Source organism: Physcomitrium patens, chromosome 3 (assembly GCF_059467195.1).
Source record: "Physcomitrium patens ecotype Gransden chromosome 3, ASM5946719v1, whole genome shotgun sequence".
NCBI classification, from domain to species: Eukaryota; Viridiplantae; Streptophyta; class Bryopsida; order Funariales; family Funariaceae; genus Physcomitrium; species Physcomitrium patens.
Window position 1 is genome coordinate 19,037,846 of NC_143412.1, and position 15,878 is coordinate 19,053,723.

Here is a 15,878-nt window from a genome sequence, read left to right on the forward strand (position 1 = left end):
ATGCAAAATCAAAAGAGTTTTGGAAGCTAAGACAAGATTTACATAGATGTTTAAGCTAAACTCTCTATAGCTAGATATCCAGTGTATTCTCAGATAGCAAATCACGCCATATGACCTACCTGGTGAACCCGAGGTGATTATTTCTAGGGTAGAGAATTTTGAAGAAATATTTTGGCTTTCTAATATAGAAGGGGGGCAAGAAAGTAGTAGTAGGGATTGCACTGGGGTATCTCCATTGCAACTTAATCCTGTTACAACTCAAATATTTCTAGCATTTGTACTTTTTATGCAACAACAAGAAGAAGTAGAGTGCAAGGAAGTAATGGCTACTAAAGCCTTGCAATCTATTGTTGGTTTATTGCATCAATTTGATGGAAGAAATATTTCGAAGTATCTTAAGTATTATTCACAGGAGATGGAGCTCAATAAAGTACAAAAAAAAAGTATGATCTTAACATTTGAGCTTCCAATTGTACCAGAGCTTCGTAAGCATATAAGAAGGATTATTCAAACTCATGGAGAAAAATGGGAGGATTTTATCTTTCAGCTAAAAGAAGAGTATTCTTTGGAAGATACAGAAAGGGTGATAAGAAAATTGTTTATAGAATCGATTAATATATTCAATAAGAGGTTAGTTGCAACAAAGTTATTTCGAGAATTTGAAAGACAATTTCTTTAATTATCTCGAGTAAAAAAGCTTATACTTGAAAATGATAAGGTGGAGTTATTTCTTCAATTAGCTAGCAATGATTTACAAAGGGAGTTGAAATTACTATTAGAAGAAAATACACAGAACAATGGACTTACTATTAATTGGAAGAAAGTCTCTGAAGCTGTGGGCATACTTGCTAAAAGAGAGTATCGGAGGGATAAGGTGGTAGTAAGGCAAGAGACTAGACCTCCACCATTTATCATACCTCATAGGCAATTATCAGAACCTACTATACCAGTAAGTACTATTCCAATTCCTATGTCTATAGTTGTACCATAGAAAGATGCAATTGATGAGTTGATAAAAGAAATGAAATACTTACAAATCAAACTAACAAAGCTAGAGGAGAAAGAATGATTACTTGAGATCAAACCTGCATCAAAACAAGGATATATACAAAGATGTATTTGATGTGATAGTATTAAGCATCTTCACAAGGAATGTGGAGATTTTGTTGATATTTTGTGATAGTGAGTAATTTTATGGAAAGATGGAAAAATTGTATTGCGAGATATAGGTGAGTTTTTCAAAACCAATTTTGGAAAGGGACGGATGAAGAAGGTTTTGGAAGACCATTTATTTCAATAGGCTATGGCATCAAGAGAAGCTATTATTTATCGCATTGAGGCTGTAAGAAAGAAGGAGGATGTTTTTGACAAGCATGTAAACACAAGAAATCTATACAATCATGCTATTATCAACATGAATAAAGAAAAAATAACAAGGTAAAATTTACTTAATATAGCTACAATAATTAGAAATACCTTTAGGATGGGATGGCCCTATAGATACTATGTTTGTACATGCTTATTTGATAAAATCCCAACATGAAGCTCTAATGGAGGTAAAAATGGAAAAAAATAAAACAAAAGAAAATTTTGAAGAGCCAACTAACAAAAAGAGATTTCAAAGGCATACAGAAACAACACAAAATAAAGAAATACCTATACCATAGGCTAATAGACCATCCAGGGCTGGGCCATCGAAATCGAAATGTACCACTGCCAAAAAAAATGGAAAGAAAAGATGGAAGTTGATAAAGAAAAAAAGAAGAATAAGCATGTTACATGTAAGTTACAATCAGATATTGAGGTAGCCATAGATTTAAAAGGAGTGTTGGAAGAAAGAATATTAAATGCCAAAATTGAATTTACTTTACAAGAAATTTTGGACATTACAAAGAGAGAGTTTCATGATATGATCATTGAGACCATTAAGCGAAAGAGGCAGTTGACAGGAGAATCTACTGTATTTAATGCTTTGGATACAATCTTGACTGACAAAGAGGAACATGAATTGGCAGAATGTTGTACCAATAAAAAGATACAATTTGATTTGGATGAATATAAGGATGATGACAAGGACCTTGGACACTATACCAAGGACATTGGGCCAGAGCCACCACAAAGACTTTAGTAAAAATGGAAGACTTGGTAGAACTAGTAATTGCTTTTATTGACCATAGATCTGAAATTAATATTATGTCAAAAGAAATCTACAAACGTGGAAGGTGGCCCATTGATATTAACCATGGTTGGATCATTCGGGCAACAAATAATACACAAGGAGATCTTTATGGTGCTTGTCCAAATGTGAAGGTAAAGGTTGGAGATGTGACCACAGAACAAATTTATTTTGTTCAAGACACTACTTCATACCCAATGATTCTTTGTCAACCATATATTATAGCTGTGAAGATGGAGACCAAGGTTTTGGATGATGGATCAGCATATGCATGTATTAGAAGTCAAGATGAAAAGAGGGCAATGTAATTTCTAATAGTACATATAAACCATGAGCACAATTGGGATTATTTACGAAGTAATTTATTACCAAGGATTAGTGAGGAGTTTACGAATTTTTGCAGGGTACCACTATAGAGCGGAAATGTAGTGGTACATCAAAGAAGGTACTCTCGCATGAAAAAGAAAGTATCTTTTGTACAGATGTTGTAGAATTATCTAAGAATGAATTTGCTATCTATACACAACTTAATGATCTATCAAAGTGGGAGAAAAAAGTTGTGCAAAAATCTGAAAAGGACCTAAAAAGAGTGCGTGTGCTTGATGGAGTTGATAAAATAGTAGGTATATATATGGAGACTAGTTTAGAAGATTTTGTAGAAGAAATTTTAGAAGTTGAAGAACGAAATGAAGATCAAGTGGTGCAAGTACATTCAAGAGAGTTCTACTCAGTTATACAAGCATTTCAAGATTATGAAGTCAAAGTTGAAACTAGATACAAAACTGTGGAGAGGAAAATAAAACCTATAGCTATACCATTACCTAGTGATTCCAATCATCAAGTTCAACAAGCTTTGAAGGAAAAGGGCTTATGGGATCCTAAACAAATTGGCCACAAGTTTATCAAGAATACACATAATGAGTTGAAAATAGGATATACGAATTTTCTATTACCTGTTGAAGAAATAGAATTTAGAAATATGTTAAGTATGCATGGAAAGACTTTTGCTTTTGAACCCTTTGAAATTGGGTGTGTCGATCTAAGTGTTATTGCACCAATGATTATATTTATAGTTTTGCATGTTCTTTGGGATTTAAGACCAATTTTGGTATGTGAAGTGCATCTACCCAAATTTATGGAGCTTTTAAAAGAAAAGATGCAAATGAAGATCCTAGAACCATCATTTGCATCATATTCTGGTCGTTGGTTTACAGTACTGAAGAAAAATGGAATACTACGGTTCATTCAAGATATGCAATTAGTGAATCAAGTAACCATTAGAAATACTAGAGTTGGACCAATTATTGGAGAATTTATTGAGGTATTTGCTGGTAGAGCTATTTACTCTATTGGAGATCTCTATTCTAGATATGATTAATTTCAACTAGCTGAAAGAAGCAAAGATATCACTACTATGAGGACACCTTTAGGATCGGTTAAGATGTGTACATTACCACAAGGAGTAACAAACTCGGTAGCTCACATGATGAATGGGATGAATAAGGTTCTTTGTGATTTCATTCCAGAAAAAACTATGCTCTTCTTGGATGATATTCCAATAAAAGGGTGTGTGGAAGAAGAGAAAAATAAAACAATGGATCAGAAGAGGTGTCGTAAATTTGTATCTAATCATATTTCAGACTGTGATAAAATTTTATCTCGACTTGAAGATGTTTACTTGACACTATTAAGAGCAAAATCTACCTTTGGAGTTCAAGAAGTTATTATTATGGGGCATTTGTGTGGATGGTTTGGTTGCAAACATGATCCTAATAAGGTGGATGCTATACAACAGATGAAGGATATTTGTAGCTTACAAACAGAGGTACAGAGGATTTTAGGAGCTTGCATATTTTATTGTGTATGGATTCCTCATTATGCACATGTAGCTGATCCTCTTTATAGTTTGCTACAAAAAAAAAAAAAAAAAAAAAAGAGAAGAAGCACACAAAAACAATTCAAAAGCTAAAGCAATTATTATCTTCTCCACTTGTATTGCAAAGAATAAGTTATGAGGATAGCAAATCAGTGATACTTATAGTTGATACTAGTCCAATAGCTATTGGTTGAGCTTTAGAGTAAAACGATGAAGAAGGTAACATGTTTGCTATTAGATTTGGAGCTAAAGTATTAAGTGAACAACAAAGAAACTATCCACAAGTGAAATGAGAGCTATGGAGAATAGTTACAGTTATGAAAAATGAAAGAGACTATTTAATTAGAGCACTAGTTATAGTGGAAACAGATTGTTTGCCACTATTGGGAATGATTACCAACTGTAACACCTTTGATATTGCTATGCTAAGATGGATTGCATATATTAAATATTTGAATCCTGAATTTTGGCATATAGCAGGCAAAAATAATGTTGTAGCAAATATGCTATTCTAAGGTAGATATATACAAGAAAAAGATTTGATTGAAGATACTAAAGATATAGGTACTACCTTTTATCCTAGGGCACAAAAAGGAGAGGATGAATATCCAAGACCATTTACAGAAGAATTATATAAAGAAAAATGGATTGATATTGGACGCTATTTAAGCACATTATCAAGACAATCATAATGGATTGATATTCATTTCAAACAGATTAGATGGAAGGCTTACAACTACCTCTTACAAGGTGGTTACGTATAGAAGCGATGCAAACGGGATAGTGGAATGCATAGAGAGTAGTTTGCAAGAAAGAGATGCAAAAATAATTAATCCATGAATTCCATGATAGTTTGTGGGCTGGACATAGAGGTATTTATGCCACCTTTAACAAGCTCAAAGAAAAATATTGATGGTATAACATATATAGAGATGTGGTGAAGTTTGTAGAATCATGTTAGACTTGTCAAATATACTCGGAGATTCTATATAGAGATGGATTGCATCCTACATATCTACTTACAGTACATTATAAATGGATTATAGATCTAGTTATTATGCCTACGGAGATATGGCAAATGCGATATTTGGCTCTAGCAAGAGAAGATTTATCTAACCAAGTAGAACGAAGAGCTCTACAAACAAAATCCATTGAAGGAGTTTGTAGATTTTTACTAGAAGATGTGAGTTGTAGATATGGATGTATTGGGAGACTTATTGCTGATTGTGGTGAATTGGATGCACATGAGGCTAGACATTTCTTTGAGAGATGCGGAGTCAAGCTAGCACTTACTATATTTTATAATCCGGAAGGCAATGCTAAGAGTGAACAAGGTCATCCTCCTATTGTAAGGGCCATTGTTAAAGCTTGCAAAAGAAGAGCAAAAAAATGGCAAAGGTTATTACCATTTGCTCTTTGGATTGATTGTACTACTCATAGTTCAGTGACAAGATATATGCCGGTAGAATTAATGTAAGGACAGAAGCCCATTATGCCAATTCAAGAGTAAATATCTACTTGAAGTATCTCGCCTTGACTAGACAATATATCTAAAGAAGAACTTCTTGTACATTGAATTTGTCAACTAGAGAAAAGACCTGAAGATGTAGAAAAAGTAATTATAAGGCTGAGGGAGTCACGCTTGAAGAATAAAGATAGATTTAGTAAGTGACATAGATTGAAGCCAAAAGATATTCAAGAAGGTGATTGGATTTTGGTATATGACAACAGCTTGGATAACCAACATAGTGCTCTTAAAAAGTTCTCTAAGCATTGGTTAGGACCTTATATGGTTGTACATGTTTGGATAATGCTACATATGCGTTAAAAGAACCAGATGGAATAAGATTCAAAATTCCAATTGCAAGAAAATGTATAAAACTTTTCAAACAATAGGATCAAGAACTAGTCCTTGAAGATGTTGGAAAAGAGTTTGATCTATCTAGGTATGAGGCAGAAGAATTGGATTTTGAAGAAAATATTATTGAGGAAGTAATATGATGCCAACCACAACTTTGGTTCTTCTTGGTGCATACCAAAGGATGCACAAATTTAGAAGAGATGGATGTCGTTTTGTGGTTCGATTACTTCATGAAAATAATGTAATTATGTACTTAATATATAATTTATTAAGTAACATGATGAGAGCCATATTAGTAGATTTTAGTTGGTTATAGAATATAATTTGATTATTACCTTGAAAAGAAAATGTTTAAAAAGTTTACTATAGAATTTACATAACTTTAATTTCTTTTGATAGTGGCTTTTAAGATTGGTTTTGATTGATAGTAACTTCTAAATATTTAGAGTCACTTTTGTTAGACATTGCTGACCTTTGAAAAGTTATTTTGGTTCTTTTATTTGGTGTTTAGAGCATAAATTATGTAAAACTTATAAGAAAAAAGTTTGAAGAAGGGTTTTGGTAGCAAAGAGAGTAATTAGGGCACCAATATAGATGAATGGAGATGAATGATAAAAATCTCTATTCCTATTGGTCAAAAATCATGACCAATAGGCTTTGAGGAGGCTACCAAAGGCCATATTAGGAATTAGGGTTAGTTTTTTACACCCATTTGAGCTTTGAAGGCTAGGATCAGCAAGTTTAGGTTTTTGGCTATGGTTTTGGTATAAATTTTGTATAATTTGGAGTTTATATGAAGGACGTATAGGCACTCAAAAATAAGGTGTTGATTTGGGAGCTACTGTCACTCTTTTTGATATAACGCACGGGTACATAAGGCAATTGAAGATCGGCAACTGCGACTAGAGAGAGCACTTTTGTGGCTACACTTTTTGTATACTGCTTGCTGGATTCTAAGTTGGGATAAAGAAGTTATTGGATTTTGAAGTCAGTGCATACAATCTAAGGGTAGTAAGTGACCTGATTTACTAGTGGTTGTGTCTTGAGCTATATCTTGAGCAATTTGATAAGGTTTTGGCTCAAAATTTCAAGAAAAGTGTAATTTCATGTTAGTAAACTTTTTACATAAGTTTGATGACATTTGAATATTGGGTTCTTGAAATATTAAGAAAATAGTGTTTAGATGCTTATAAATTAGGGTTTAAAGCATCTGCTAGGGTTTCTTAAATGCCAGAAGATTGGGAGTGAATTTATGGTTGGTTTTTTTTTTTTTTTTTTTTTTTTTTTGTGGTCAAAGTTAAGGGTGAATTCTACCTATTCTATAAATTTGAAACAAATTAAATGGCTAGATCAAGAATTATGAATTTCTAAAATTTGGAATAAGAAAATCCTTCATGGGAAAAATATGTTTTGAAGGGATTTTGTTATATTTTGAGTTTTATGCAAAATCAAAGGAGTTTTGGAAGCTAAGACAAGATTCACATAGATGTTTAAGCTAAACTCTCTATAGCTAGATATCCAGTGTATTCTCAAATAGCAAATCACGTCATATCACAACGCCCTCATATGAGTGTAATGTTTTTGGTTGTCTATCCTATTCTACCAACTTTAGTAAAGACAACAAGGTTTGTTCAATCGAGAATGTCCTTGGAAGCCAAAAAGTAAATATAATCCTATCCCTCCTTCTTATATGAACATATGCTTCATGTCTTCTAGCTTAACTCTGTTTTTCTTATCTTGTCACATTTAAGAATAAATTTGCTATTATCACAAAAGTAAGGATTATGTTTGCTATTATAAAAAATACAAGGGCATTTTTGGTATTTCAACATATTTTAGGGGTATGCATGATATTTTTCCAATAAAGTATTTACAAAAATATTTTATGCATTGTATCTTAGAGAAATGTCAAATATTATATCGACAAATCACTAGTATCTCTGTATTTTAGAAGTTGCATGTAAACACAAAAAAATCATTCAGTATGCCAAAATAAAAATGAATTTAAAACAATCAGTGGGAAGTTTGATGAAAGGTTCTTAAAAAATGATATTTGCTTGATTGTGAGGCACTTCATCAAACGAATTAAACACAGAATTACATCACAAGAAGCATGGAAACAGATGAAATATGTCAGAAACATATACTTCATGACAACAGATTGGAGGTGAATTTTGTTTATTAAGAAGACATTGAATGAAACCCAGTCAACTTTTTTAAGAGACATCGTTCCTTTTCTGACAGGTTCAGTTCATGCAGAACACTCTCCGAACAGAAGCCTTCTGCTGCATGTTGTTAGGGAGATCCATCGTCGGAGCCCTTGCCGAGAGGGTGCGTGGTTGCAGGAAGCGCTGAAGCATTCGAACTTGCGGCCACAGTGTAGACATCCTGCATGGAGGTGCTAGTCATGGACGAGACATTGCTTGCTGTTCAGTATTCCAAGTACCACGGCGGTCCATCAGCCCTTGAGTATATGATATCATGCCCGATGCCGACGCCGAATGTGTTCGAGATGTTGGTGAAGGTGGAAGCCTGCGGTGTCAACGTTGTGGACTGGAGGTTCCAAGATGACTTGCGTAAGTATGTTGTTCCTTGCAAATTCCCTCACGTCCCAGGCTGTGATTTAAGCGGTGAGGTGGTGATGCTTGGACCTTGGGTCGTGGGTTTTGAACCAGGTGAAAAAATCATCAGTTGGATCAGCCCAGTGAAAGGAGGCGGATATGCGGAGTATGCTGTGACTGCATCAGCAACGACCATGAAGAGACCCCCAGGCGTTTCAGTGGTGGAGGCAGCGTCGTTACCCCGTCTGCCAATGACCGCTCTCCGGAGCGCTGTCCAAGTAGCTGGCCTCAAGCTTGATGGATCAGGCCCAAAACTGAACGTTCTCATCACTGCCGCTTCTGGGGAGGTTGGCCCGTTCTGGACCCAGATTGCCAAACTATGCGGCTGTCACGTGACAGCCACATGCGGATCTCACAACACGGAGCTTGTGAGAAGCCTGGGAGCTGATGAAGTGCTGGACTACAAGAGCACCGAGGGTGCGAAGTACACTAGCCCTTCTGGGAAGAAATCCGATGTCGTGGTGCACCTCGCACCCTATAAGCCAGAACAGCCTTCACGGCGCAACTCACAAAACGCGGTGCAGTCATCTACATGAAGCTGACTCTCAAGACTTACCTCAAAAACTGGTACCTGAAGCTCAGACTCTCGAAACTCAGTTTTGTGCCGTTAGTGCTGGATGGGAGTGATGGCGGCAACTTGCAGTGCATCACAGACCTATTGGAGGAGGGCAAACTGAGAGTGATAATAGACTCCACTTTCTCCCCTGGCCAAGGCCAAGGAAGCATGGACTCCAAGCATAGAAGGTCACAGCACGGGGAAACTTGGTCTTACCATTGCAATGCCACATGAAAATGCATGCTTCTAATTGCTTCTAATACAATTTACCAATTACTTATTTATAAGTTCACTTGAATCAAAACCTATCTGAATCAAAATACTTTCTCATATGCAAATCAATGCTGAACAAGCTTTCTTGGACAAAGCTTTAATTAGTTGGAAGTATTGAAGTCACAACACTTAGCATCAACAAGGTTGCACACAAAAGGGAGTATGGAATAAGATGACTCTTACTTCCAACACTTGTTACTTATAAGTGGTAGTTGCCAACCAACAAAGCAACTTCCATCAACGTTACATCCATTTCTATTTCATCCAACTAAACCTTAGGTTTTTTTTTAACCTAGCCGCCACCTAAAAATCCTAGCCACCACCTACAAATCCTATAAGCTACCATAGTAACTTCCTTATATTCTTTTATTGCCTATTGACCTCTAGCAACTTACTTAAGATAATAACTTTTACTAAGTGACTTACTTCAATATTCCTATTTTGCTATTGATCAAAGGGCTTTCAATCCTAAAGCCTTTGTCAACATGTGATGTCTATCCTTTACTAATGCCTTTGTCAAAAAATCAGCAAGCATGTCTTTCATTGCACAATACTTCATATCAATCACTCTCATTTCAATCTTCTCTCTTATAAAGTGATGTTGAATGTCAATATATTTTTTCCTTGAATAATACTTGGGATTCTTTGCAAATGCAAGACATCCTTGATTGTGACACTCCATTAGAGTTGCTTCAATTTGCACATCTTCAATGTCATCTAAAAGTTGTCTTAGCCATATTGCCTCTATTGCACCATGGCTTGCTACCATGTACTCTGCCTCTATTGTTGACCTTGCAATTGTTGGTTGTCTCTTACAATTCCATGATATAATTCCTACTCCAACAAAGAACACATATCCCGTTGTTGATCTTCTATCATTTGCATGTCCAGCCCAATCCACATCACAATAATCATGCAAAGTAATGTTATCACTTCCAAGGCACAATTTGAAGTTCAAAGTACCTTTTAAGTACTTCATGATCTTTTTTATGGTTGCCCAATGGATTGGTCCATCCTTTGACATGTGTTGGCTCACAACACTTATTGCATATGGAAGATCTACTTTTGTGCCAATCATTGCATACATTAGTTAGTCTACTACTGCCTTGTATAGAATTCCTTATATTTGACCTTCAACTTCAGCAAATTCTTCATATGTGAGCTTGATCAACTTCAAATTGACCTCCAAAGGTGTTTCAATAGGCTTACATTCCTCCATATTGAATCGTTTCTACACCTCTTCAATATACTTGCTTTGGCTCATTGTAATGGTCTTTTTAGCATGATCTCTTACAAACTCCACTCCTAAACAATAGTGAAGCTCTTCCAAATTACTCATCTCATACTCTCTTTTTAATTTTGCCTTCAACCAATCCATCATCTTCATAGTATTGTTTAAGATAATTAGATCATCAACATATAAGATGACAATCAATATGAACTCATTTGATTGCATCACATTCAAAGAATGATTAGCCTCACTCCTTATAAATCCTTCAGTCACAAAGAAAGTATCAATGTCTTGGTACCATGCCCTTGGAGATTGCTTTAGTCCATACAAAGATTTCTTCAACTTACAAACAAGATGTTGATTGCCTTCTTATACAAATCCTTAAGGTTGATCCATGTAGATGTCTTCTTTCAAGCTTCCATTCAAGAATGCCATCTTTACATCCATTTCATGCATCTCCAAGTCTATTGTTGCCTCAATTGCCACAGTGGTTCTAATGGTAGTGAATTTGGCCACATGAACAAATGTCTCATTAAAATCAACACCAGCAACTTATGAGTAGCCTTTGACAACTAATCTAGCCTTCTATCTCACAATATTATCCATTGCATCCCTTTTTATTCTAAACACCCACTTATAACCAATTGAAGATTAATTTGGTGGAAGTTGAGTTAATTCTCATGTTCCATTGTCTATGAGTGATTTGTATTCTTCTTCCATAGCATTCTCCCACTTCATAGCATCCGTGGACTTCATTGCATCATACAAATTCAATGGATCAGCAAGAATAATAACATTAGCATGTTCTTCATTTACTTGAGGAAATATATAGTCTTTCTATCATTCACCACATGGTTTTCTTTCTTTCATAGGATATCATCTTTCATTTAGAAAGGCTTCATCTTCTACACTTCATGCTCTCTTCCAAGCTTCTTCTTCCTTAAAGCTTGTCTTTTCTCACTTAAAATTTAATACTCCTCATCATTATCATTATCATCAATATTTTTATTATATTCATTGTTGGTTCTAACAATCGAAGGCACACTATGGTCTATCTTCTTTAGCACTTCACCTTGATTTGCATTTCTTCCATCTTCATTGTCACTATCATCTTTTTCTTCTTTCGTTGCTGAAATTGATGATGTATCCATAAACACACCATTACTCCCACTTAGATACATCTCTAAGTGTTCAAAAGCACTCTTATGCTCCAAAATTCAAAATCATGACTTTTGATGATCTTTTTGGTTTCTAAATACATTAGCCTATATGCCTTTGTACCTTCATAATATCTAACAAATACACATTTTGTACTCTTTGCATTAAGTTTAGACGTCATGCAACCTGGTACCTTTGTATAAGCAATGCATCCAAAGATCTTCATGTATGAAACACAAGGTTTATTGCTACTCCAAGTTTCTTGTAGAATCATTGATGTGAGTGTACTTGTAAAGCATCTATTCTTTATGTACATTGAAGTAACCATGGCTTCAGCCCAATATTCATGCCCAAGGTATTATGCATGAAGCATACTTCTTGCCATCTCCACAATGGTGCGATTTGCTCTTTCAGTAATTTCATTTTATAGTAGAGTGTAGAGAGTAAAGGTTTGTCTTGCAACATGTTGAATCTTCAAAAATTCATCAAAATGCTTTGACATGTATTCACCTCCATTGTCCATGCGTAATACTTTGATCTTGCACTCATATTGTTTCTCTACAAGAGCTTTAAATTCCTTAAATCTTGAAAAGCACTCACTCTTAGCTTTAATGATATAAATCCACACTTTTCTTGAAAAATCATCAATGAATGTGATAAAGTACCTTGCTCCTCCAATTGATGGTGTCTTCATTGGTCCACAAACATCAAAATGCACAATTTCTAATAATTTGATTGCACGTGTTGTAACTCCATTTAGAAATAAACTCTTTTATTGTTTGTCTTATATACAACCTTCTTAAGCAAGTGTCATGGCATTGTAGCTGAAATGACCAAGATCCAAGCCACTTACCATAGATTGAAGCTCTTTCATGCATTTGGAATTTAAATGACCAAGTCGTAGATGCCAGATTTCAAACTTGTCTTGGTCTTGTGGAAAATGAGCAAATCCAGTCACTTCAACTCCATTCACCTTCTTATAATTGATGAAGTAGAAATTTCCATCTCTAAGGCCTTTGGCAACATGTTGTCCATCCATTGTCTTCACAAAGCATCCATTCATGTCAAATTGAATCTTATAACCATGTGATACAAGTTTACTCATCGAAAAGAAGTTCTTTTTCATCTTTGGTACATGGAAGACTTCTTTCAATTTGATCCACTTGATTTGGTCCTTCACAACGATCTCCACAATAATTGAGCGAATTCCAATGGCTTCTACCATGCCATTGTCTCCCAACCAAATTTTGATTGCTAGAATTTCTTCATAACTATCAAATGAACACTAATATGGTGTGATGTACTTAGTAGCATTTGAATCTATAATCCACTTAGATATTGCAGCCATAGAGATTCTTTCGCTTGCCATGAAAGCATAGTCATTTTTACCAAAGTTATCACAAGCATTGTTTGCATTCTTTCTATCTCCTTTCTTGGCTTTGTAGCAATTCCTAGCAAAGTAACCTAATTTCTTATATTGCTCTTTAAACTATCACATTGGTGAAAATAGCTACCTTTGCATTGTCTTGAGAATAGAGCCAAATCTTCACTTTGATACTCTTTTTCTTTTTTCTTAGTTACTTCATCGACAAGTCTTAATGTGACATAATTCATAGTAAGCTCCTTTATGTTGATGGACTCCAATGCCACAATGAGCTAGTTGTAAGATTCGGGAAAGCTCATGAGTAATGTCAACACAATTTTTCTATCATCAACTGGTGTGTCAACAACCACTAGTTGGTTTATAAGTACTTTTATCTTGTTGATATAAGCCATGAGGTCACCTCCTTCTTCTATCTTTATTGTTAAGAACTTCCTTCTTGTCCATAGAATGTTGGCAAGGTTTCTACTCTCATAAATGTTGCAAAGAGTCTTTCATGCTACCGTTGGTCCAAAGCAAGTAATTATATGTGAAAAGTTGGCATCATCAAGATTTGTTGCAATCATGTCAAAAGCCTTCCTTTTACATCATTTATACTTCTTCTTCACCTTCACATTAGCATCATCACTTGAAGGGTCTTCACTTTCATCAACAATGTCCCAAAGGTCTAATGAAGTCAACAAGAGCTCCATTTTCTTCTTCCAATAGTAGAAGTTGTGACCTTTAAACTTCTCAATTACTCTCAAACCCTCACCTTCACTTACAGCCATGTTTAAAGAAGGGGTGTATCAAAAAAAATCAAAAAAATAAAAGAATGAACTCTCAAAATCAACAAGAAGATGTTGTTCTCTTAGAAACCCAGAATGTCCTCTTAATGGGTAAACTATTGTTTATACTCTTCAATCACTCTCAACTTTACTTATAAGACTTTTTACAAGTCTGATGACCTCTTGAATAAGCTTTATCTTTCTTTAATTACCTCTTTTCTTTCACAAAACACTTCTAACCTCACAAAGCACCTCTAATCACAATAAGTAGGTCTCTTAAATAGATTAATACACAAAAGCACAAAATTAGAGCACCAATGATGAAACTCAGTAAGGAAATACAACATAAGTATCTTTAAACATCAATCTAAGGTATCTAACAACCTCCAAGATTATGAATGCACTTAACAACAAGTAAAAGTATAACTACATCAATAACTAGATATAAAAGGAGATTTAGAAGATACTAAACCTTAACATCAGCAACAACCATAAGATCTACTCTTAACACCAACAAAGACTTCAAAGAACTTCAAAATTCACAACTAAAGATGTGTGGGGCCATAACCTATTGAAGAACAAGCACTTTCAAGTCACAACACTTAGCATCAGTAAGGTTATACACAATAGAGAGTATAGAATAAGATGACTCTTATTTCCAATACTTGTTACTTATAGGTGGTGGTTGCCAACCAACGAGGCAACTTCCATCAATGTTACATCCATTTCTACTTCATCCAACTAAATCCTAAATTCTTTCTTAACCTAACTGCCACCTATAAATCCTACAAGCCACCATAGTAACTTCCTTATACTATTTTGCTACCTTTTGACCACTAGCAACTTATCTAAGTTAATACCTTTTACTAAGTGACTTACTTCAACAAGAAGACAAGGTCAAAGAATTCCATTTGAAACATCAAGATTCTAAATCAAACATTCTTAGTAAATAGTGTGCAAGAAACCATACATTTATAAGTATTGTACTAATTGTAATATAATAAAATAAATATTACAAATATTTTAATAAAATTTTAATTATAAAACATAGAGATTATAAATGAAACATTGCCACTAAATAATATATAAAATACCATGAATTTTTACTTATTAAACTTATTGTATTATGATAATGTTTTGAGTGCCTGTGATTGTGATAATAAATTTAACATATTTTATATGTATATTGATTAAATTATATATTAAATTATTTTTATAGTAATAAATATAATAATATATATTTATTATTTTTATATAACTACAAAATTATTGTAAAAAATTAAAAATTAATTTTTTTAAAAAAAATAAATGATGTATAAGATATAACAAATTTTTGCTTATTACATTGATTTTAGGGTGATAATATTTTAATTGATTATAATTATAATAATAATTTTTAAATATATTATATGATTATCTATTTAAGTATTTATTCCAATTTTTCTATTTAAATCATCAAAAAATTAAATAAATCACAATAAATCTATTAAATTATTATAATTATTTATTTAATTATTTATATTATTATTATGATTTTTAAAAAATAAAATTTTGATATTAATCTAAGATTTTTCTTTTATATGTATGTCTTATAGACATAATTGACACTTCTATTTACATAGATTAAAAGATGTAAATTGAAGTCAATAAAGTAAGTAAATTTAAAAATATCTTGTAGAAAAGCTTTTAAAAAGCTTTATAAATATAGATTTGACTTTATACTTGTTTACATATGATTGGTAGTTTAAAAACTTAGCCAATAAATTTGCCATATGTTATACATATTGGTGACAATTGATATAAGTTGGCCATGTAGCGCATATGTAATAAACTAGTGTTGTAAGTTATACACATATTTTGGAAGTTGGACACAAGTTGGAAGTCCTATAGAACATGACCACGTAGTTCTTAATTAGATAATATGTATGGAGATAAGAATGAAGTATTATTCATTCTTATCAACACCTTTTTTTATTGT

General features: G+C 33.7%; 1 protein-coding gene across 1 annotated transcript; it reads left to right on the top strand.

Annotated features, from left to right (window-relative positions):
* Positions 1–8,320: 8,320 nt before the first annotated feature.
* LOC112279861 (chloroplast envelope quinone oxidoreductase homolog) lies at positions 8,321–9,070 on the top strand. The gene has a single exon (XM_024514595.2). It carries the CDS (start codon positions 8,321–8,323, stop codon positions 9,068–9,070), a length of 750 nt encoding a protein of 249 aa, XP_024370363.2.
* The last annotated feature ends 6,808 nt before the right edge of the window (positions 9,071–15,878 follow it).